Here is a 25,412-nt window from a genome sequence, read left to right as displayed (position 1 = left end):
CGAGGATCTTCAGTGAAGGTCATGATCGGGGATTTTTTTTCCTCCTGTGCAGCTTTTCCGTTAAACTCCTCTGATGATGAGATTAAAGGGATTTCCCCCCCTGCTTTTAGTTTGCAAATGACAGTGAGCTACACACAGGCCTGCAAATCTTTGTGAAATTCTGCAAAAACAGAAATCGAGTCATCCAACATATTTCAGTCAGGTCACCTGGACAGTTTCTTTTTTGTGCTGAAATGTTTCACCTTCCATCCAGAAGGCTTCATCAGTCAAGGAAACACACAAAACAAACTGATTCTTCTCCCAACAGTTTACTCCAAAGTGGAACAAACCAGTTATGTTGGTGCTAAGATGGTCTCTTTGGCACACCCCCTCCTCCGTTGCCAGCCCTCTTCCTCGTCGACAGTCATGTCAAACTGGTTCAAACCAACAAAGTCCATGTTCAATAATCCAGGTATACAATCCAATATTTTTCAGTAAGGTCATCTGGACAGTTTCTTTTTTTTTCTTTTGTTTTGTGCTGAAACGTTTCACCTTCCATCCGGAAGGCTTCGAAAATAATCTGTCCAGATGACCTGACTGAAAAATGTTGGATTGTATACCTGGATTATTGAGCATGGACTTTGTTGTTTTCAACCAGAAATTGAGTCAGTTTTTCGTCTCGTTTCTGCTCCTCTTGAGCTTTACTTTGTATGTCACGATATGTCTTGTGACAGCATAATGACACTATTGTTAATTTTTGAGCCGCCTCTAAGCTCAGAGGGAGAGCATAAACTTAAATGAAAAACAGAAAGTTTTTTTATGATCCGTTCCAAGCTGTCAAAATACTGAAAGAACAATGTTGTGAAACTTGTGTAAAATAGTTCAAAACGCTCTTTGTCCACTTTCTGAGCGCTCCAAGCATCAAGACGTTAACGGCAATGACGTTGCACGAAGAGAATTCAGGTCATTGGGTTTTTCCCATCATGCTTCTGTGTTATTTTTTTTTTTTGCACTCAAAACCTTCAATTATTCATCCATGTTCAGCCGCGCTCGCAGAGACAACTTTCAACAGAGTAAAAATCAGCATCTGGACTTATTTTAGCATAAACTTCATTTTTCATTTCTCTTCTGGAGAAACGTTTTCATAGAAAGTTGAAAAAACAAGAACTTTACCACAACTTGGGATAAAGCCGGTCTCAAAACGCAGGGCTCTGTTATTTATTAGAGAGATGTGTCACAGATCATTTACCAGGGACTGGATGGACTTTTTTTTTTTTTTTTTTTGCATAGAGCACAAATCTCCAAACGCTCTTCATCCTAAGAATGTGGCTCTGAACTTCTTGACGACTTAATGTAAAAAGCTGTCGTTTCTCATGGCAGAAATGTACAAAACCTCAGCTTCTCTCATCTAATTATTCTGCAACAGGTCGTGCTATTTGTTTAATTTCAACGAGGAAAAGACAATGAAATGACTCACGGTCTGAGCAGCAAGAATATTTAATCATATACATGGCAGTGAAGTTGAAACTGAATAATGGTGTTTATAGAGTCCTTTAGCATTACTGTGAAAGTATTTAACTCTGAAAAGACTTGAGTCAAGTGGATAACTTCCTCTGAAGGTGATGTATGGTTTCAGTCTTGTCTTGAGCTGAACACTCGTGTCCTGTCGACTGTTTGACACAGAGGCTGTTTGACAGCATCCTTATCAAGATGCACCTATATAAGGACAAGAAGTAAAGGAAAAAGGAAAAACTTTATTATCTGTATAAATCACTGATAGGAAGTGATGTTTATAGAGGTTTCAAAAATTAAATCCTGGTAAAAAAATAATTAATAAAAAGTCTTCATTTCCAGCCTTAAGAGCAATGCAGCATATATTTTGCAAGTTTAGCCTCATTGAGTAAAGCGGTGTCAGTTTTTAGGCCTCAGGCTGCAACGTTTGTAGGACATGGACTCAAAACAGCTGTTGTTATTTTGAACACCAAGACAAATAAAATGCTCTCAGCTCACAACGTCTTACTGTTCCCAGAGTTATGGAGTCGGTGTTTTGAGCAGAGGACACACACAAATGTGAGAGGAAGTGACAGCAAACTGGAAAAAACAAGTTTACTACATCTGGGACGCTGCTAATCTTTTTTGAAGAAGCATAATTGCAGTTTAATGAGGGGGAGTGGTGGTGCAGAGGTTAAAGAAGGTGAGCCTGAGACGCTGGTTTGACTCCCCAAACCGACAACATCGAAATGTGGGTGGCAAAGATGAAGCACCCACACCTGTCTCCACCCTCATTTACCCCACTCTGGGCCATCCATCCATTATCTTGACCCACTTATTCCATTTTGGATCACGGGGGTCGCTGGTGCCCATGTCCAGCAATCACTGTGCGAGGGGCGGGGTACACCCTGGACGGGTCGCAAGTCCATCACAGGGACACACAGAGACAAACGAGACAAACAACCATTCACTCTCTCACTCACACCTAGGGACAATTTAGAGTTACCAATCAGCCTAACATGCATGTTTTTGGTCTGTGGGAGGAAACCGGAGTACCCGGAGAAAACCCACGCATGCACGGAGAGAACATGCAAACTCCACCCAGAAAGGCCCCTGGACCGGGGTTTGAACCAAGGACCTGCTCGCTGAGAGGCAGCAGCTCTACCAGTTGCACCACCATGCTGCCCCACTCTGGGCCCTTGAACAAAACCCTTAACCCCCACCATTTGCTCCCCCCGGGTGTCCTAGATGGCAGCTCTCTGCTCCACAGAGGGCTGTGGTAGCTCGGTGGTCTGTGGTTGCGTCAGGAAGGACATCTGGTGTAAAAACAATTGCCAAGTCTTTTTGCGAGTTAGTTTGCAGTGGTGACCCCTGAGGAAGGGAGCACCTGGAAGAAGAAAGAAAAAAATAATAGTGGCTTAATGACATCCATTACTTTACCTGACCTCAAAAGTCAAGACTTTTTTGATCCAAGGTCAAATCTCAGATAAAGCTTAAGTCCTGATCAGACCAGGGGCCGAGACGGGGTAGAGGCAGGGCAGACGGCTCAGGACCTGAAAACCCCAGATTCAATCCCCAGCCATTCCCACATGTGGTGTCTCTGAGCAAGACACCCAATCCCTAATTGCTCTCCAGGTGCCTACATAGCTGCCCACTGCTCCACCTGGGTGTATCCCATGTGTGGTGGGTTAAATGCAGAGAACTAATGTCATCATTGTATGAGAACATACACTGATGACAACACATATCTTATCTCTCCACACCTCATACCCAAATGAACCCCGTCTAACAACCGTGTTATTCAAACGTTGAAACCTTTCGGTAAGGCAGGTAATGCTGTGAAACCAAGAGGTTTAAAACAAACAAAGATAGTTTCCCAAACCTGACAAAGTATTTTTGATGATACTTAAACTGGACAGGAAGTTTATTAAAGCGTTACAGAATCAAACAGCCTAAACTGGCTTCACTGCCACCTCTCTGATCTCATAACAGACTTTTTGTTATATTTTATGAAGGCAGATTTTTCTCCTGCTAATTAGAACTAAAAGGTGAATGAAGCATTGAGCAAACGATATAAGATGTAACAAAGGTTGTTCAAGCCTACAATGAAACCAGCTCAGCGGTTTCAAATAGACTTGAAACGCTCATGAAAGTTGTTCTTCTTCCTCAGGCACTGAATAAACACAAGATCACATAATTAAAGTGACTGTTAACTCTTATTCAGTCATCAAAATGTTTTATGTTCAGACAGTTTTAGTTATAACCTTTAAATAAAAGCTCTGAAGTGCTTTTGGATGCTGGTGGACAATTTTAATAATTTGCTACTAATTAAACAGACATGAGGGAAACCTCGCTCAATCACAGTTTTACAAGTCTATGCCCCCACAACCGAAGCGGAGGATGAAGAGATTGAGAACTTTTTTTTCGATCTCCAACAAGCAATCGAACAGACTCCCACCAAGGATGTCATTTTCATAACTGGGGATTTTAATGCAAAAGTCGGTTCCAGTGAAGATAGTCCATATGTTGGCAAATTCGGGCTGGGCGAGCGGAATGTCGCTGGCGATCGCCTGGTTCAATGTTGTTCAGAAAATCATTTAGCAATCATGAACACATGGTTCGAACAACCAAAGAGGCGTCTATACACATGGACAGCTCCAAATGGTGTGCATCGTAATCAAATCGACTATTTCCTGTGCCAACAGCGATGGAAAAGCTCAGTATTGGCTGTAAAAACATCTCCTGGAGCAGATTGTGGCTCAGACCACCAGCTCCTTGTTGCTAAAATCAAACTACGCATCAAAAACACCAGACAGCCTACAGCAACACGTTGCTTTGATACAGGTAACATCCCTCCACTTTATGCCGTTGAAATCAAGAAAAGTTTTGAAGTGCTCTGCACAAATGGAAAAGACCCCGACGAACTTTGGGAGGAAATCAAAGCCATCACGCAAAATACAGCGGAAAAAATAGTCCCTTTGAAAAAACCAGGAAGAAGAACTCAGTGGATATCGGACGAATTGATCCAAATCGCCAACATGCGCAGAGTAGCCAAAGCTACTGGTAACAGCACAGAATTCAGAAGGCTAAATGCGATATTTCAAAGGAAAGCCAGAGAAGACAAAGAACATTACTGGAACAATCAATGTGCAAAGCTGGAAGAAGCAAACAAGTTAGGTCATACACGAGCTCTTTTCACCTATGTGAAACAGACCAGGGCACCGTTTGCAGCACGCAAAGCAGCGGCCATCAAGGACCACGATGGAAAATTATTACATGACAAAAATCAAATCAAGCGTAGATGGCGGGAATACACAGAAGAGCTGTACTCAGACCAACAAATAGGACCGCTGGAACAGGCATGTCAGGTCGAACAAGAACCATGCATTCTTGAGGAAGAAGTCGAGTGGGCTTTGAAACAACTACCAGACGGAAAAGCCTCTGGAATCGATCATCTACCTGTTGAACTACTAAAAGCAGTGCCGATTAAGCTTTTAACAGACCTATGTCAAAAAATCTGGTCCACCAAATCGTGGCCCAAGGACTGGAAAAGATCAGTCTTTGTCACTATTCCAAAAAAAGGCGATGTCCAGGAATGCTCCAACCACCGTACTATCGCCCTCATATCTCACGCAAGTAAAATCCTTCTGAAGATCATACAGAATCGCATTGCAACAATTGTCGATAAGGAACTGCCGGAAGTTCAAGCTGGTTTTCGCAAGGGACGCGGCACTAGAGACCAAATAGCAAATTTACGTTGGATCATGGAGAAGACACAGGAATATCAAAAGGACGTCTATATGTGTTTCATTGACTACAGTAAAGCTTTCGACTGTGTTAATCATGAAAAGCTATGGAAGTGCTTGACACAAATGGGCGTCTCAGAACACATCGTACAGTTAATAAGATCTCTTTACAACGACCAAGAAGCAACGGTTAGGACGGCATACGGGAACACGGAGTGGTTTCAAGTCAGGAAAGGTGTTCGTCAAGGCTGCATCCTGTCACCAGTTCTTTTCAATCTGTACGCAGAAGTGATTATGAGGCGTTGCAATTTGGAAGAATCTGAAATTGGAATCAAAATCGGCGGCAGAAACATCAACAACCTTCAATATGCAGATGATACAACCCTGCTCGCAGAGAGTGAAAAGGACCTCGATTGCCTCGTCCGACGTATGCAAAAGGAAAGTGAACGAATGGGACTGCACCTGAACATCAAAAAAACAAAAGTTATGACCACGGCAGGCAATGGTATAATGAACACGCAAATAAACAACACGGCAATCGAGTCTGTCCAAGATTTTATCTTTCTTGGTGCTAAAATGGACCGCTGTGGGGCTTCGGCTCCCGAGATCAAGAGACGAATTACACTTAGCAGGACTGCAATGCTGGGTTTAGATAAGCTCTGGAAGAGCAAGGATATTAACCTTGTAACTAAAGTAAGACTAGTCAACGCAATTGTCTTCCCCATAATGATGTATGGCTGCGAAAGTTGGACGCTTAGGAAAGAAGAGAAAAGAAAAGTCGAAGCTTTCGAGCTGTGGTGCTGGAGAAGAATGCTAAGAATACCTTGGACTGCTATGATGACGAACAAGACAGTTTTGGACCGGGTCAAACCATCAATGTCCTTACTGGGCAAAATTACCAAACAGCAGCTCTCTTATTTTGGTCACGTGATGCGTGCAAATTCTTTGGAAACGTCAATGATGCTTGGAAAAGTCAGTGGAAAAAGAAGACAAGGCCGCCAAAGAACGAGATGGCTCGACACAATAACGACAACAATGAATATGCCAATTGCGGAATTGAAAAAATTGGTGAAAGACAGGGAGGCATGGAGTTCGAAGATTCATAAAGTGACCGAAAGCCGGATACGACTGATCGGATAATCATCATCAAACAGACATGAGGTAAAATGTTTCTGTACTCGTGTCACTCCTGCCACAAAACTGCTGTTTTAATCACTTTCCATGCACTAATAAATGATCTATAGACCTAAAATGACAAGCCCGATTCATTTAAAAAAAGTTGAGACGTTGAGTAAAATTTAAGCAAAAACAGAGTTCAATGGTTTGCAAATCTCATGAAGCCAGATTTGATTCACAATTCAATAAACATAAATGTTGAAAATATATATATTTATTTATTTTTTAGGAAAAAATAAGATGATTTTAGTTTCACACATCTGAACAATGACAGACAGGGCAACAAAAGACTGTGAAAGTGAATGTTATGATTATTGTTTTTTAGTTGTTGTTGTTTTTTATTAAATTGATTTCTGTGTTAAGTGTTTTTCCTCCAGTGCCACTAGTGTTTGTTCCTCTGTCATTTCTTAGTCGAGCCCATCGCCCTCACACACAATCAGCTTCAGCTGCAGACACTTTCAGTCAACCCAGTCTGGCATTGTGGTTTCATGCCCTGTCTGGTTCTCATCCCTGTTTCCTTGAATTTTATAGTTTTTGTATCTTTTATTTCCATGTCAGCCTTTTGTTTTGTGTTGAACTTCTCACTTTTTAACCTATTTGTGTAGGTCTGAATTCCTGGGTTTGATCTCTACAAATCATGACAATTAATTCTGCTCCATTAAAAAAAAAGTGTTCATGAGACTTACAAACCAGTCTGTTTAAATTTATATTTTACACAATGCGTCAACTTTTTCTGAACTGGATTGTATTTGTATATAAATTATGAAGTCTGATAGCAGCACTATTAAAAAAACAGCATTTTGTTTTTGACATAAACACAAAGCTACAAAATATTTTCTGACAATTTTTAAGTAAGAATCTTCTGCACAGTAAAATAATCTGCTGGGTTGTTTTTCATTGTGTGGCAGGATTAAGGTGAGTCTAAGCTGCTTCTTTACAGAACCGTTCTGTAAGCAGTAAAAGTGTGTTTCATCCTCCACCTGGCAGCACATCAAACACAAAAAGCTGAGTTCACATGAAGTGTTAGGAGCCAGATTTATCATCCACTCAATATTCAGCTTCTGTCTTTTGTTACACGCTTTACACTCCACATGAACCACCAACAAATGCTAATTGATGATATGTAGCAATTTGTTAATCTGTTGATAAGATTTAAAATTACTTTACAACAGTGCAGCATCTTTAAAATAAATAGATTTGAACATGATCATAATAATGCATTCCATCCCCAAGAAAAACATTTAAAAACTCTGAATATTATGTACTCTTCGTGGCAGAATGAAATGAAAACACTGGGGGGGAAAAATCTGCAACAACTAATTTCACACATATTGTCTTATATTAACAAATATGAGAAGTTAACATTATAAACATTTACAAATGTAGATCAATGGTCTTTTTTTCTGCTACTATTTCCAGATAAATTGATAGAATAATATGCCCATATAGATATAATCATTAATAGTGTATTATTTTCATGATGAACTACTGAAATCTAGTATATTATCTTCATTCAAGACTGATAAATTTGTGTATTTTTTTCATGTTCAGATCTTTTCACATGAGGTTTTGTTCAAATGAACAAATAACATCTCACCTGCTGTAGATAGATTTTTGAACAACTTTGAGTTTACTGGATTGGTGAGATAACAGCTAGTTTGAACGAGTCAAAGACCTAGCTGTCATCTTAAAACTTTTTCAAACTCAGAATGTTAAACTGGTTCACACAAACACTGGTTTATAAATCTTTATATTGCTGTTACTTTCATGTTGAACACTAATTTACAAGGTGCGTTTGTTGTGAGCACATATAGCAGCAGCAACTGCCTGGAGCCCTCCAAGTGCAGTCTGAAGTTCATTCAGCAGAAATATCACAATTTTTCTGTCAAAATATTTGTCATCCTTTATCTTTACCCGCTTCTTCCTTTCCAGGTTGCAGCAGTCACTGGTGCCCATGTCCAGCAGTCACGGTGTGGGGGCGGGGTACACCCTGGACAGATTGTAAGTTTATCACTGGGTCATTTTAGTCCCTTTGCCATTGATAAGTACGACCAGTGGTGGGCACTGGGCACAGCTAACCACAAAGTTTGATTTGCTAACTGCTAATTCACTAATTTAACAAAAAGCTTTGCTAATGCTAAACCAATAAAAAAATAGCAGAAGATAACGCTAAAGCGCTAATCTTTATCATACACTGCTGTCGCTGGCACTGTAAGGCTGTCTGTATTGTGACAACTTTCTAAGTGAACACAACTCAAAACGGTTCATAAATCACAAGTAAAGCGTCCATTCAGACGTGAGCTTTCAGAAATTAATCTGGTCCATCAGAACAACAGAGACGGAGCAGACCTCTGCTGTGCTGAAGCAGAGTGATGCATTCAATGTGTCGGACGTCTCCCTCGTTTTATTTACTGTAATGAATTAACTCACTTTGGTGATCCTCCTTGTGGATAACTACTTTTATAAACTAACTACAAAGTTGCTGTCATCATCATTATTCTCTCTGTTATAGATCTGTTAGCATTAAAGTAAATATGTACATGTATGTGAGAGTCATGTCCCAGAGACAGTGTAAGTGTTGCATGCTGAGTAGGAATTATGTGTGCAATGTTTCTGAGTGTGAAAATGTGTTTTTCATGTTATTTTCCTGCTCTGGTTTGGCATTTATGTTACAGTCTGTCACTGGGTGTAAACTGACACCATGAGCCAGAGACTGTTTGCGGTAGATATAAGGGGGAAAGCACTACAAGTACAATGGCATCACTGGGTGATGCTCAGCTTTACTAATGGCTTGATTGCACTGCTCCTAATAGTCCCTAACTCTGCGCAGCCCGCCACTGAAAGAACCTTTTTGTACCAATACTTTAGCTAGTATTTTTAGCTGATTTGAGGCTGATTCAGGACCTTTTTTCGTCCCTGCTTCTCTGGTGGAACAAAGTGAGCTGAGTTGAGCTGACTCCGACCAAAACGTGAATGCAGGAAACTGATTGGTCAGGGGGCAGAGTCACTGGCTCTTGGAAATTTTTCACCGATCCTCCATTTGCAATTTCTCGGCACGCAGAGTCACGGCTGGATCTATTTTTAAGAGTTTTAAAACAATAAGAATGACAACACTGTGTTTAATTCTGAAGTCCAGGTGTCTTTTGTGTTTGGTGACCGACGACAAAATTCGAGCAAGTGGAGCAGGCCCGGAGTGGCCAATAGAACTTTTTTATTAACAGCATATAAACACAGAACATGCTGCTGCTGCTCCTGGGCCGTCCTGCCTCCTCAGCAGGGCTGCAGCTGTTTTTTTTTGTTTTTTGTTTTCACAAGTTGGCACCTCTGCACACCTGTCAATCAATCCAACAGGCATGTCAGCAAATGACCAATCAGCAACCTCAATTTGTCCCAAGGTAAACGCCTCTTACCTGAGTCTGCAGCCTGGATGCTACAGTCAGAGGGGTTCAAGTATCCTAATCGAGGGGTTTGTGAAAAATCACCAGAACAAAATGGTTAAACGGTGTCAGTGGAGAACAGGTAATCCAGACACGTGTTACCCTGAGCGTTTAGTGGGTGGGATACAGTTTATTCTTTTTCAAAAATTAAACAGAGTTTGGAAAACGTAAAAAAAACGGGGACCTACCCCATCAGCTGATCACAAGTTATAAACAGGAAGTAGCTACCGCATGTTCATCTCTACAAAAGTAACTGCAGGTAAATCCTCCATTTTCTGTCATAATTACATTGTATGCTTAATGGTTAAATTAAAGGTTAATGTTTAATTCAGGTTATGTTTATTTGTCATATGCAGATTAACACAAGGTTAACAGTACAATAAAACATTCAGGCTGAGAAGAACTGATTGGAATCACTAAAACAATGAACAACCCAACAAGAAATACAAATGCATTCAATAAGGGTACAACATAAAGTACCAAAAATTGAAAAAGTAAATACAATATTTACAAGGTCCTAAAGAAAAAATAGTAAACAACAACATGGTAGAATATAAGTGCAATTTGTTTTATTTATAACAGTGCAAGTAGGATGAATTTGTTTGAATAAGTATTTCAAGGTAGTAATATAAGCTTAAATTCACATGATGTATACTGCACATAACTAACATAAACTACACAGGTTGTGTAACAGATTATTGCACATGTAGTGAGTAACATTGAGATGAATTATGATAAGGTAGATACATACATGATACAGCCACATAATGCATTAGCAATAAAAATATTAGGTGTCACAAGTTCATATTAGTCATATTAGTTGTCACAGATGTGGCTTGGTGCAAAGTTATTGCCAGTTGTTCTGTGTTATTTATTGAGAGTTCAGTAATCTGACAGCTTGATAATAACTGTCTTTAAGTCTTTTTGTACGTGATGGCAGACTCCTGTATCGTCTACCTGAGAGTAATAGATGGAAGAGTCCTTGTGCTGGGTGGGTGTGATCCTTAATGATGCTGTGTACTTTACGCAGACATCGGCTGTGATAGATGTCCTGGATGGTGTGGAGACTGCTACCAGTGATGTCCTCTGCTGTTTGCACCACCCTCTGTAGAGCTTTCCAGCTCTGACTGGTGCAGTTCATGCACCACCCTGTGGTGCAGCCTGTCAGCAGGCTCTCAATGGTGCATCTATAAATGTTGGTGAGGATGCTGGTGTTTGTACCAAACTTCTTTAGCTTCTTAGGAAGTAGAGTCTTTGTTGGGCTTTCTTGACCACAGTGTTTGTCTGTAAAGTCTAGGACAGACAGTGCTGAGGACTAGTGTGGAGGAGAGGTGACTGCCGATTTTCACTGCCTGTGGTCTGTTGGTGAGGAAGTCCAGTATCCAGCAGCAGATGGACTTGTCCAGGCCCAGTGTGGTGAGCTTGGAAACCAGTTTGGAGAGGATTATATTATGGTGTTGAATGCTGAGCTGTAGTCAATGACGAGCGTTCTCACATGTGTTTACCTTCTCCAGATGGTTGAGAGAGGTGCTTAAAGCTAGTTGTGCTTTTTGTGTGTTTTATATGTAGATATATGTGGTAACCTGGTTGCACAAGTTTAGCCTTTGTTAAAACTAAACTGATTTTGTACAGTGTTTAATAGATTGTGTGTGTAAAATTTACACTCTTACATATTGAATTTCACTGCGATACCCTGAGTTGCTCTGTGGCATGAAAACATCTACTGCAGTAACTATTTGAAGTTATTAGTAGCTTAGAATTCTTTTTTTGCCTTAATTTGGACTGATAAGGCATAAATGCCTCACTAAATGCTTCAGGTAGCACCGTGAGCTTCACTACCTCCACCATTACAGATATCTTGTTTGTTAGTTTGTTCGAGGTCAGTTTCATATACAGTTTACAAAACCAGCTTTTTGTGATATTTGGGGTTCGTGTTTCAGTTTTTGTGTTTTGAGTCAATTCTTGTTTTGTTCTATAAGTCTCATTATGTTTACTGCCATGCTTTTTGTTTGATATATATATATATATATATATATATATATATATGTGTTGTTCTCATACTATCTTAGAAGTTCTCAGTTGTCCTTGTTTCCAGCTCCATGCTCACTTGTCTTTAATTCACAATCAGCACATCTGTTCTCACTCAGTAATCATCCTCCCACATTCTGCATTTCTTCAGTTGTTTTTTTTTTTTTTTTTTTTTGCTTAGATCCTCAATTTGCATCATGGTTGTTCCTGTTCTTGTTTGGTCAAATTTTGATTTTAATAAACATCATAAATATGTTATAATTACACCCTATGATTATTATAGGTACTCAGATAAATAAAGATTAATCTAAAAACGGTCAAAAACAACCCTCACTCACACACACACATTGTTGTGGTCAGCTGTCTGTCACATGCAAGCCTGACTGCGAGCACACCTCAGAGCAGATGGCATATTTTACTCATGGTTTAGGACCTGATTATACAATCCTGGCATGACCACCAGGATGCATCATCTGAAGAGATTAAAACATCTTCCCTTCTCTTTTAATCTGTATTCCCCTCCCTTTTTTAGCTTAATGCTTTCTTTTTCTGCCAGTCAATGTCGTTTCCAGCTATGCCACTAGATGCTCTGCAAAGGATTGACTGTCTGTAATCGAACACACACACACACACACACACACTCACTGCTCAAAAAAGTCTACGCATGTTGCTAAAAATATTAAGTATTACTTTCACAAAAGGTCATTTTAGTTCCATAATGAGTAGATTGGATGTGTGAGTTCTGTCTCATGGTTAAATCTCTCTGTGCTCCTGCTGAGCTGCTGCTTGTTTTTTTCTTATAACCTAGCAACAAATAAAAATCACAGACTATTTAGGGATTGTGAAAGTGTAAAAGCTGCTAACTGCAGCACAGAAAAAAAAAAGGAGCTTCTTTGTTTGGTCTTTGTTAAATGTTTGACTATCCAAGAAGATTAAAAATCTGTGAAACTACTTTTAAAAGCACCTCCTCGTCTCACCTTATTAGTAACAAGTTTGAAGTCAAACAATAAACTGTTGAATTTCATAATAAACAGATTATATTAATTTCTCTCTCCACAAAATCTGGCTTGAAATTATTACCTGCGTCTATAAAACCATCTGCCTGCTTGCATAAGAGGACAGGTGGTTTGTGATGGACTGCAAACACACACACACACACACACACACACACACACACACACACACACACATAAACACACACACACAGGCTAATTAAACATTTACTGTGGAGACTGTACTTTGAGCACACAATCCTCAAATTCACTCAGAGGAATTAAACTGTAGCAAAACACTTTTGCGCTACAATAAAAGTTGTCTGTTAGGATTATGTGTTGCTTGTAAAATGTAGAATATTACAGGCAGAAGCTTGGTACATGTCATCTTGATGTACTTTTAGCAAATATTCTCTACAGATGTGTCCTTTAGTTTGTTGGTTTAATTCATTCATAAACATACCGCTGAAGAATATGAATTTACGACCATGGGAAGAACGATTGTAAATTCAAAAACAATACGCCGAACACTGTTCCTCGTATTAACAACAAAGTCCATGCTCAATAATCCAGGTATACAATCCAACATTTTTCAGTCAGGTTCGGTGTATTGTTTTTGTACTACTTGTGCTTAGCGTGGGCAGCGCGGTGGTGCAACTGGTAGAGCTGTTGCCTCTCAGCGAGTAGGTCCCCAGTTCAAATCCCAGTCCAGGGGTCTTTCTGGGTGGAGTTTGCATGTTCTCTCCGTGCATGTGTGAGTTTTCTCTGGGTTTTCTTCAGGTTTCCTCCCACAGACCAAAAACATGCATGTTAGACTTATTGATAACTCTAAATTGTCTCTAGGTGTGAGTGAGAGAGTGAATGGTTGTTTGTCTCATTTGTCTCTCTGTGTCCCTGTGATGGACTGGAGACCTGTCCAGGGTGTCCCCCGCCCCTCACACAGTGACTGCTGGACATGGACCCCCGTGACCCAAAATGGAAGAAGCGGGTAAAAGATAATGGATGGATGGAATCCTTGAACACAATTTATTTGATCAGATCATGGAAAGAACTATCAGCAAGAAAAAACACACGTTTCTACTAAATTAAAAAGTAAATTTCATTAGAATCTAAAGTTTTCATTCAGTCAAAGACAAAAGGGGCAAACCTTGCCTTGTCTGTCCATGTGTGTGTTTGTGTAAAGTGTTAACAAAATATTATGAATCACAGGATAAATTTTAATGACGGTCTAAGTTAATAATCATTGCTCATCTAACTGATTGAAGTTATTCCGATTCAAGACCACAGCTACAAATTAGTGACCTTAGTAAACACAAACATCAACAACTCAGTCAGTTTTATGGATAATAAACTAAACTTTAGTGTGTTACTATCTGAGACTGATCCCCAACTTATACTCTGAGTGTTCTGATCACACATGATCGGTTCTTACGAAAAATCATTAACTACTGAAGTCAACTCTGTGAGTCTGTTGGCAAATTATCATGTGAACCATTTGATGACTTTCAATGAAACTCTTAGTAAATAATCACTGGTTGCACATCAGCAACTGGTCAACTTCTGAAGTCCCCCTCATTCAAACTGACCACAGCAGCCAATTCTAATTACCAAACTACATACAGTATATAAAAGTATATAAAAGTCAGTCAGTTGAGCTAAAGTTCAATGTGGTAGTAGCTGAGAGTCATCTTCAACACAAACTTCAAGTTAACAGATCTCTTAACGTCACATAAAATTGTGCTTAACGTCATTTGCAAGATTTGACCAGAACATCCCAACTCAGCAAAAGATGATTTGAGTTTAAAACTCGGGCGTAAAAGGCTGAAGGCGATCCACGTTCCCTAAAGGAATGTTAATTAGGTGTTTTAGATTGATTTGAAATGGTTAATTAATGGTTATTCTGGTTACCAAAGAAACAAAACATAAATGTGTGAAAACACCTACATGTTTTTAGAATCTTAAACTTTAAATTAGACACTTATATGAAAATCACAGATGTGTTTTAGAAGTGACCTTTAAGATGTTTCTTCATAGTCAACCCGCTCCGAACAGATTATGTTGATAAAAGATCTCTGACAAACCTAAAGTGGAGTGAAGACATCGGATGCAAAACTGAGCTGAAAGACAAATCTGAGGAATGAGTCCAGAAACTTTCTGCCGTGTAAAGAAGCAAAAAGCATAAAACTGTCTATCATTTCAAAATACATAAAGTTTAAAACAAGCAACGGACTTCTGGCAGGTCAAACTAAGAAATCACAAGAGACCAACACTCGTTACAGGAAGTCAGCTGAGAAACCAGACAGAAATGACTTCTGAGACGTACAACGAGCTGCTTTGAGGTACGGCAGAAGATGTGAAGCTCTGTGAATAACTCATTTTGAGAAAGAGAACCAAAATCCTCAGATTTGATAATAAACAACAAAAGATTGATCTATTCAGACATAATCTCAGGCGATGAGGAAGCTGGGCGCTGAGCTTCGCCTCATTAACACCATCAGCTCAGTCGAACACAGCACAGCATCACTCGGAGATGCTTTTCTGCAGGCGAGGCAGAGACACAACTAGAAAAGAGCAAGACAAGGGGGGGAAAATGGATTTCTGTTTGAAGATGTTTGTGCAGCATGTGGGACAACTCTGTGAACGTTTTGGAGTTCAGTTTAAACTTGACCCATCAGAAAGAACAGGGGTTTTGCACTGATGGTCTGCTTTTTCAACTGAGCTGAACTAGAATGTTCCTGGAAAAAAAAAAAAAAAAGCAAACTTCACAAAGGAACGATGAGCCAGGAAACTTATTGTCTATTTTTACTCATGTAAAAGTGATATTTTTGTGTAGTATTTTAAAGAATCTTGAAAAAGTGTTTCATGTATCATAAACGATCGACAAATATTACAAAACCTGTATGCAATGTGTATTTTGAAGAATGGACAATCATCTGAAACATTTATTTTTACAATCAGCCTCTTCTGTGAAGTGTATTAATAAAATCCCCTTTAATTTGAATTATTTTGCCTCCAAGGTGATTGCATAACAAGTTTGTTTTGTAGTTGATGAAACGCCATAAAAGCTTTTTACATTAATCTCATAAGTCCAGTCAGCCTTCAAACCTCGTCTCTCATGTTTTGTTCCTCCTGTCTCCTCCCTCACCGTGTGAATATCTTTGCTTTAGGGATATATTTGCCATGCTTCGGCCCTTTTTCCTTCATTTTAATGATGCACTTGGCAACATGGAAACACCGAGCGCTCCCTCTGACCTGCACACACACTTTCACACCAATTTGATTTCATTTTCTGCAGCATGTTTCCTCTCCTGCTGACCGCTTTACAGTCTGAGCAGTAAAATTAATAATCGCCAACGCAGTAATCATTCCCTGACACAATGCATCTCATAAGATGATGCAGAATTTACATTGTTTCATAAAAAGGAACACAAAGTGGATTTATATGAATGTGGGGCACAGCAGAGATCTCAGAAGAAAAGCAGCTTTGTCTTTGTTGTTGTTTTAGTCCAAAGTTGTTTCCACACTCAAGGAGAAGCAAAAGGAGAACTCCCTCAGCAGGCTCAGTCACGAGCAGCTCACACTCCTCTCCAGAGAATACACACTTTCACACACACACACCTCACCTACATGTGGAAATGCTTCGTGTTTATTGGCCCCGGTCAGAATTAGGAACTCTTCCTCATCGTTCTTCAGAAATCCAGAGACAAAATGGAGATGGAACAGACTTTCTTTAAGGAGAACTATTTATGGTCTAAAATCAATGCAGGCCCTTCGATGTAATCGAGCCACGCTGGAGACAACAGGAATTTACTTACAGGTTTCCAGCACTGTTTCAAAAACAAGTAGCTCTCGCTTAAAGTACAGTGCTGCATAAATTTAATGCTTGCCCAAAATGCAAATGATCCATTTATACACAAGAACATAATCTAGTTCTATTATTTTTACTTGCCAAGAGAGAAAGAAAACTGACGGCAGCCCAGAATCATTTAAATTGCTGTCAGAGAAACTTAAAATGTGGCTTTTCTCCACAAGCAGGGAGAAAATTTGGCACAAGTAACTCCTCAAATTAACACTTTATATATTTTCTGCTTTTAAAACCAAAGTTTAAACATTTCTTGAAAGAATGTTTATTACCCACCACCATTCATGTGCAAGTTTTAGACTAAGATCAACTTACGTTGAGAAATAACCGAGTTGCACTCAGTCTGGTCAAACTTTGTATGTGCGATCTGTTACAATATCTAATGCTCAGACTATGTGTTTTGGATGACTCTCAGCTACTACCACATTCAGTTTTAGCTCAGTATCAACAAAACCGACCAAGTTATTGCCATTTTGGTGTTGGCTAGTATCACTTAGCTGTGGCAGCCATCTTGAATTAAATTTAGTTCAAAATTCAACAGGTTGTAATTGTATGTGAAATGAATATTGTCTGGAGGTTTCATCAAAATCCATTCAGTGGTTCATCTGATATTTTGCTAACAGACAATGCTGACTCTAACAATGCGAAAGTTTTAAGCAAAAATCTCACACAGCACTTGAATTATGTGAAAAGCTACAAACATGTTCAGTCTGCACAGTTGACTGAGTTATAGCTGTTTCTGTGTTTTCTAAAACACAAATAAGCAGTTTGTTGCTCCGGTGTGGGTCATCTGAAACAGTTTGAGATGTACACACTTTCTGCTTCAGTTAAATTAGTCCAGTGCTTCACGAGATGTTTAGGTAACAAAACATCTAGTTAAACATCTACACATTACTGTTTCATAAATCCACAAAAAAACTGCTCTAAAAGTATATTTGTATAGGAGCTGATGTAAAGTCCAGTTCAAACATTAATAAGCTCAATAAGCAAATGTTAAGTCTGTGTGAAGAACCAGTGCTTCACTTGCAAACAAACATTTGTCTTTTAAAATGTGTCAAAAGTAGCCCAAGTTAGTTATGACACCGGAAGTGGTTGATAATAATCCAACAACAAGACTCATCCCAGGAGAAGGAGGCTGCAAAGCCCCCAACTCTGCATCACCCCCCGCCACTATCCACCCCAGCAGGAAAGTCCCCCACCTCCCAGACCTCCCACAGCCACCGACCTTTCTGCTGCTTGAAGGACTGGATGGAGCCCGAGTGGTGCACCATGGCGGCGGTCGCTCCGGGCAGCCTGTGTCAGTCCCACTCCGTGTTTGGAGACGCCGAGCTGCAGGAGTCATGGGAGAACCTACGGAGGGCTGCGGCGCGCGTCCTCTCGGCTCCCCATCCTGCTTCCACAGGCGAGGATGCGCAAACCCGCAGCAACACCTGTCTCCGCTCCGCAGGCTCCCTCCCCTCCCACCTCTGCTCTTCCATTCACGGCTGCTGTTGTCATGGAGACGGAGGACATGGGAGGTCCTGAGACGGACCCCGTCCTCCTCCGTCCTGATTTACAGACTCCGGGTGATGAAGATGATGGTGAGGATAATGACCGGGACAACGTGTAATGTGTCTTATTATTGCATAACTGGGTTCAATAAATAAAAATGGTTGCTGATTTAACAGTAATTTTTGCTCTTATTTGTCATCCCGCTCCCCTAAAATAAAACAAACAAACAATAAATACAATCTATTGGGATTTCTCAGAGGAAGAGAGGCGGTGAGGAGAACCTCCAGTCAGACAGGTGGGCTCACAGCTCAGCTGCTCCTGCAGGAGGTTCAGACATGGAAACAGGAGCTGAGCGGAGCAGCTTCTGTTCCCAGCAGGGGACTGATTGACAACAAAGTCTCCATTTCTGCTTTAAACAAATTAAGACTTCAGAATGGAAACAACAACACATAAGGTTTTGTCATATATATATTTTTTTTTAACTCGATCTAGAGTTATTTAAAAGTTACATTTCTTTACATTTTGAAAGCTATCTGCCCATTTTATTGCACACTTGTTTCTTTTGTCTAGACAGGGGCACCTCCAGAACGTTTTTTTAAAGGGCAGCCGTGAATCTTGGGGTGGCACACAGAAACCAAAACAACAGCTTTTCAGGAGCTTTACTATAATACTCACGTCATATAGGCTATTTGAAAAAATGAAGAAGAAGAAAAGAGCTATAGGAGCTAAGGAATGAGAGAGGCCATCTTTGTTTCTTCTTTTTTCACTTTACAGATCATATTACAAACTGAGAACCGCACAGTCACTGAAGCTGGACCTCTCCTATCTTTAACCCAGCTTCACGCCAAAAACAATCTTTTCTTGAAATAATTCATTCTGCCCACTGCCTTGCAGGTCAACATTTTACACACAAATCTAGCAGGGTTTGTTAATGTTGGAGATTAACCACCCCGCCCCTGCGTAACTTTGACCCCTGCGATTGGCTCATTTTGGGACACGGTTTGCAGCTTCATCTTACTTTCACTTCCATCAGTCTTGATCTGTGGGGATATTCAGAGGAGTAGTCTGGCATCTGTCATGGAGCAAATACCATCTGGCTTCCTGCAGCACAGCAGGCCTCCACCCCCCACCCACTGTTCTGATGTTTACTGAGGGCCGGCTGTGCCAACCCCTCTAAAATATCAGTCAACAACCGAGCAAATGCTTTTAGATGCTTCACTGGGGCGCCTAATAAATAAATAGGCAGCTTCTCCACAGCAAGGTTAGGTCGTTTTAAATGGTACCATCTCGTTCCATGGCTGATGGTTGGGAGATGTAGGTCAGATGAATGAGCTGCAGAGGCTGCAAGGTTTTAGACAAATGAAATACTGCCACCCTGTGGAAAATAAGGAAGTGAGGCGATAAACAACTAAAAGCACCAAAAGAATCTTTACAAGTTTGATGCAGCGTGCAGCTGTTAGCTTCTGTTCACTCTGTACAAACTAAAATGATCTATGATGAGGCTCAATGAACCTTCTGATGCAGATCAAAAGTCAAACGAAATGCTTAAATTAAATACATTTAGTATTCATTTTATTCGGTCTGCTCAGCTTGGTCAAATGTATTTGGCTACAAATTATGAGACTCATCACTGATTAATTGATTCATAATTCTAGAAAAATGCACAAAATGTAATTTGCACAAGTTTCAGCTGTTTTCTTTAAAACTTTAGCATTAACAGCTGGAGCCTGTTAGCAAAATATCTCCTGAACCATTAAGTTTTAATGAAACTGTTAAAACGTAATCACTTAATGCACAGCTGATTAACATTTAAAATCAAACCAGTTCAAGATGTCTGCCACTGCTAATCAATATTAGCCAACACAAGGTTTAACCAAGTTTAGGACAACTTTTCAGCACAAGTTAATTTCCAGTTGAAACCCTTAAATTCCTTTAATGCTAGGCCTTAATTAAAAGAATAATTCAAGTCTGTATCAACCTATACCTACTAGTCAAAGCAGATGGCTGCTTGTCCTGAGCCTGGTTCTGCTGGAGGTTTCTTCCTGTTAAAAGGGAGTTTTTCCTTTCCACTGTCTCCTTTGTGCTCGCTCAGGATGAGAGACTGTGATGAAGTGAAGATTCAACGTGTCTGCTGGCTTCCTTAGATACAGAACTGTTTGGCTTCTATGTGAATGTTTGTGATTTGGCGCTAAATAAATCAACTGAACTGAATTATTATTAAACTGATTAATAAACGAAATGCTCCACTGATTTGTATTTTATGAAGTTATTTTTTTTAACCTTCATGTCTGCATGTGGGTTCTTCTTTCTGACCCGACATGTTTCAGTCAAAGAACCTTTTTTAAAATAAGTGAGCAGCTTCCCAGCGCTAGTTTTACCTATAAGGCATGTTTACGGTGGATCATGAGCTCCACGAGCGGAGCTGACTGTAAACATCTAGTGCAGGAAGGACAACTCACTGGACCAGCGGTCGGATTCTGTCTCTGGGTCTTCAGAGTTGGAACCGTCGCCATGCGAGGAGCTCCAGGATGCTGAACGGCTGACGGTGGGGTTGTAAGGAGTCTGCTTGTCGGCTCCAGAGGAGCAGGAGCTCTGTCTCTCCAGCAGGCGGAGGGACATATAGGTGTCCTGATGACATGGTTCTGAAAACACACGCATTAGATCATGTCTTAAACAAGGATTTATTTCACAGTGAAGCTTTTTCTCATTTTTTTCCACCACTTGTAGGATGTTATCAGTATTAAAATATATTTGTTTCTGGTAGTAGCTGATCACAGCAGCTGAGCTCCAGCTCCTGCTCATATTACTGCATCATACATTTTTAACACGACTTTAAAATCCCACTTTTCTTCTCTGATACCTGACACTAATGGGAGACAATAACACTTCAGGGTCTCTCTAACATTTGCTAACTGTACTGATGAACTTGATAACCCATCTTTTGGCTGAGGAACGTTTTCACTGATTGCTGAAATAAAGGTTCAATAGTAATGCAGGAAGTTTGCTACAATAAAGTTGTGTTTTCAGAAAACCTGAACAAATTGGAGCAGAGTGGTCTGGAAAGAAAAGATGTTGCATAAAATTAATGTTGTGTTTCCACTCCATGATGTAATGATGCGTGCTGGCATTTGAACTTCTTTACCTCAGAGGACACAGTTTCCATGATTTCCAAGAAGTCTTATCAAACAAGACAGTTTTCTTTTGTTCTGGATCTTGTCTAAAAGCATCTGACAAATGAAGAAGGTGATGGTGTTTCTGGATTCTGTTTAAGTGACTTTATGTTTTTCACGTGTGTGGTAAAGTTTTACTCTGACTGAATAAAAACAATGAAAATTGGACTCAGTGGCCCTCACTGGTTTTAAGAAGCTTTTCTGCTGAGTTGGAGCAGCAACTTAAACCAAGAGTGGCAAGTTTGATTTTTACCACTGTACTTGTTCATCCTCAACTTTGTTCCTTTAATCCAAATGATACGTTGAATGTCCACTTGGAATTCTTTTATTATGATTAATAATAGTATTATTTCCATAAAACACATTTTATTCACATTAACAGATTTTTTTGAATTTTATATTTGCTTTATGTAAGTGAGAGATTCCTACACTTGTTAAAATCCAGACTTTTATGTCGGTTCAATTGACCAACTGTTGCAAATTGAGCATCTCTCAAACGAATAGTTTTAAATACTTTTGCAAATGTGTTTGTTTTTTTCCTCTTCCTCAACCGAAACATGGTTCTGACATCAAAACACAAATTAAAAATCATTTTTAAAAACAAATCCCAGCTGGAGATCTTTCTGGGTGGAGTTTGCATGTTCTCTCCATGCATACGTGGGTTTTCTCCGGGCTGCTGATTGGTCAATCTAAATTGTCCCTAAGTGAGAGAGTGAATGGCTGATTGTCTCGTTTGTCTCTATGTGTCCCTGTGATGGACTGGAGACCTGTCCAGGGTGTCCCCCACCTCTCACAAAGGGACTGCTGGATATGGGCACCAGTGACCCCCGTGACCCGAAAAGGAAGAAGTGGGTAAAGATAATGGATAGATGGTTTAGTTTGATTTCTACATAAAGGTAAGACTAAATCATTTGAAAATTATTGTTTTAATATCCAATATTAATGTTGGATTATACCTGGATTATTGAGCATGAACTTTGGTGTTTTGAACCCCTTTGACATGACTGTCCGAGGGAGAGAGCGGGCCCCAGAGGAGAGGGCGGGCCCCAGAGGAGAGGGCGGGCCCCAGAGGCCATCTTAGCACCATCAAACTGTTTGTTTCCCGCTCTGGAGTAAGCTGTTGGTGGAGTATCAGTTTTGTTTGGTGGTTTCTCAGATTAAAGAAGTCTGTTGGATGACGGACGTAACGTCTCAGCACAAAAAATAAACCATTCAGATGACCTGACTGAACATTGTTGCATTTGAAAATTACTTAAATTTTCATGTTATGCCACATTTTACTGCTATAGAATTAGGTTAAAACATGCAAATAAATACGTTTTCTTCCTCAGTTTCCCCTTGAATGCATTTTTGTTTTTATGAACTCAAGGAAGATCCTTAAAACAGCATAAAAGAATCGAAAACAACAACCTGTGAACATCACAGACCCTCCACAGGTTCAACTTCAACTTCTAAAGGCACCTTTCTTTCACAAGACAATGCCACCTCCTCCCAGTATTTATTGATCAAAATATAACAATTTAAAACGTGCACAGTTTGTATGATTGAACCCAGGCGTGCAGACCAACAAGAGGAGCTTGAGTAAAAAATTAAACTTCTAATTTATTACACAAAACAAAAGGCTGACAAAACTACAAACTAACAAAACCCAAGGAGACATGGAGGAGAAACAGACATGGTATGAAGAGCATACACAGCCAGACTGAAGGTGGAGTAAAAACAGAGAGACTTCAAAAACAGGCCACTGATGAGAGAAGTGAAGACCCCTGGGCAAAATGGCAACAGGGAACAGGTGAGAGAGGGCGAGGAGATGAGGAGCAGACACTGACACAGGTGGAATGAACTGACGGTACAGGGGACACTGGGAAAAACTAAGACAGAACAAATCTAAAAGAATAACACTAAAACAACACAACAAACAGATCCTGCCAAAGACTTTATCAGGGCTATTCTACTGGCAGCCCGGGGGCCAAATCAGGCCTACAGGTGAGCTCAGTTCGGCCCACCAATGGGTTCATATTTAAATAAAACTAGATTTTAATTTGTTAAACAAGCTTAATGACAATAACTGCTGGATGTCTGCCCCCTGAGCTCTTTGCTCTCAAAACTGTGGCCCCCTGAGGAATTTAGTTAAATGGCCCTAGGTTATCAAAGCTCAAACTGGTGAGGAAAACAAAAGATCCTTTAAACGTGCTGGTGCCATTAAAGTTGTGCAACATCAGTGCAACAATTGACTGTCCTGATTCTGTCCAAACTAGAGAGACATTAGGCATATCGATTAACGAGCAGGTACTTCCTGCATGAACTTCCTGGAACATCGATTATTTATTTAAACACACATCTCTAAGCTTCCTCATGCAGTAATGATTCTGTGGCTCCGATGATGTAAAATTAAAATGCATCCGAGCAGAAATTATATTGGTTTCATTTAATCAAGCAAACACGTTTTTGACTAAATGGCAACTTTTCAACGAAAGCTTTGGTAACATTTTGGAATTTTAAATGGCTTAAAAGAAAATAAAAAGTTGTGCATTAACGTCAGCTAAAAACACAAATGCAACTTAGTTCGAACCCATGTGAATGTATCAAACTTTAAATTGAATAAACCAGCTAAAGTGTTTATCAGCAGTATTACCGGTAGCTAAAGGAGTGTATTATACGGCCATGTTTCCATTACATGAAGGGTAGTGTGCACTGCAGTGCTTAAACAGCTTACATTAGACAGGAGTCATTACTTATGGTCTTATAAGTGTTTTTATGGATTCTAATCACTCATGTCCTCTCCTCTACGTCCGTGTGCACAGAGAGAACAACAAGATGATTCACATGAAAACAACACAGAAAAAATCATTACCTGAAAATATGAACACAATGTCTGAGGTGGTGAAACCCAAAAAGTAGCACACCTGAATCCAAAACTGTCAGTCTCACAGGTTAAATCTAAGCCTATTTATTTGTGTAATTATAATCAGTCATTTTGCCTTTAAATGACCTGTGCTGACTGTGGTAATCATGCATTCTGAGGGTCTTTAAGATTTAAATGATGATGTTTCATAAGTCTTTTTATAAGGTAAATGCTGAGACTGATCTGTGTAAAGTGTGACTGCACTGTTGTTTGTTGGCTCGAGAGGCTGCATTTCTGTTTATAACATAAGAAAAACTAATTGGATTCAGGTCTGGGCAATGGACAGGCCAGTCCATAACATCAATACCCTCATCATGCAGGAACTGCTGACACACTTCAGCCACATGATGCCTAGAATTGTCATGCATAAGAAGGAACCCAGGGCCCACTGCACTAGCATATGGTCTCACAATGGGTCAGAGGATCTCATCCCGGTACTTTATGGCAGTCAGGGCACCTCTGACTAGCACATGGAGGGCTACGCAGCCATCCAAAGAAATGCCTCCCCACACCATGACTGACCCACCACCAAACCGGTCATGCTGCAGGATGTTGCAGGCATAACGCTCTCCACGGTGTCTCCAGACTCTAACACATCTGTCACATGTGCTCAGTGTGAACCTGCTTTCATCCATGAAGAACACAGGGCGCCAATGGCGAATCTGTCAATTTTGGTGTTACCTAACAAACGCCAATCGTCCTGCATGGTGTTGGGCTGTAAGCACAGGTCCTATATGTGGATGTCGGGCCCTCATACCATCCTCTTGGAGTCAAGTTCTGACAGTTTGCGTAGAAACGTGCACATTAGTGGCCTGCTGGGGGTCATTTTGTAGGGCCCTGGCAGTGGACCTCCTGTTCCTCCTTGCACAAAGGACGATGTAGTGGTCCTGCTGCTGGGTTGTAGCCCCCTCCATGTCTCCTGGTGTACTGGCCTGTCTCCTGGTACCTATTCCATGCTCTGGACACTGTGCTGAGAGACACAGCAAATCTTCTTGCCATCGCTCCCATTGATGTTCCATCTTGGCTTAGCTGCACTACTTGAGCAACTTCACTGGGCCGTAAAAAAATGCCTCAAGATGCCTCTATGAATGACAGCACTGACAAAATAAAAAAGTATATATATATATATATATAT

At 40.3% G+C, this 25,412-nt stretch overlaps 1 protein-coding gene across 1 annotated transcript in view; it reads right to left on the bottom strand.

Moving 5' to 3' along the window:
- The window catches only part of ano3 (anoctamin 3), an 84,158-nt gene extending 66,055 nt beyond the window's left edge, over positions 1–18,103 (bottom strand). Inside the window, exon 1 of the mRNA XM_037683704.1 lies at positions 17,937–18,103. Coding sequence (XP_037539632.1) covers positions 17,937–17,982 — 46 coding nt within the window. The 5' untranslated portion in view covers positions 17,983–18,103. The remainder of the gene's footprint in view (positions 1–17,936) is intronic.
- Positions 18,104–25,412: the final 7,309 nt, after the last annotated feature.

The sequence above is a fragment of the Nematolebias whitei genome, chromosome 10 (assembly GCF_014905685.2).
Source record: "Nematolebias whitei isolate Nwh7 chromosome 10, NemWhi1, whole genome shotgun sequence".
Classification (NCBI taxonomy): domain Eukaryota; kingdom Metazoa; phylum Chordata; class Actinopteri; order Cyprinodontiformes; family Rivulidae; genus Nematolebias; species Nematolebias whitei.
This window is presented reverse-complemented; position numbering and strand designations above follow the sequence as displayed.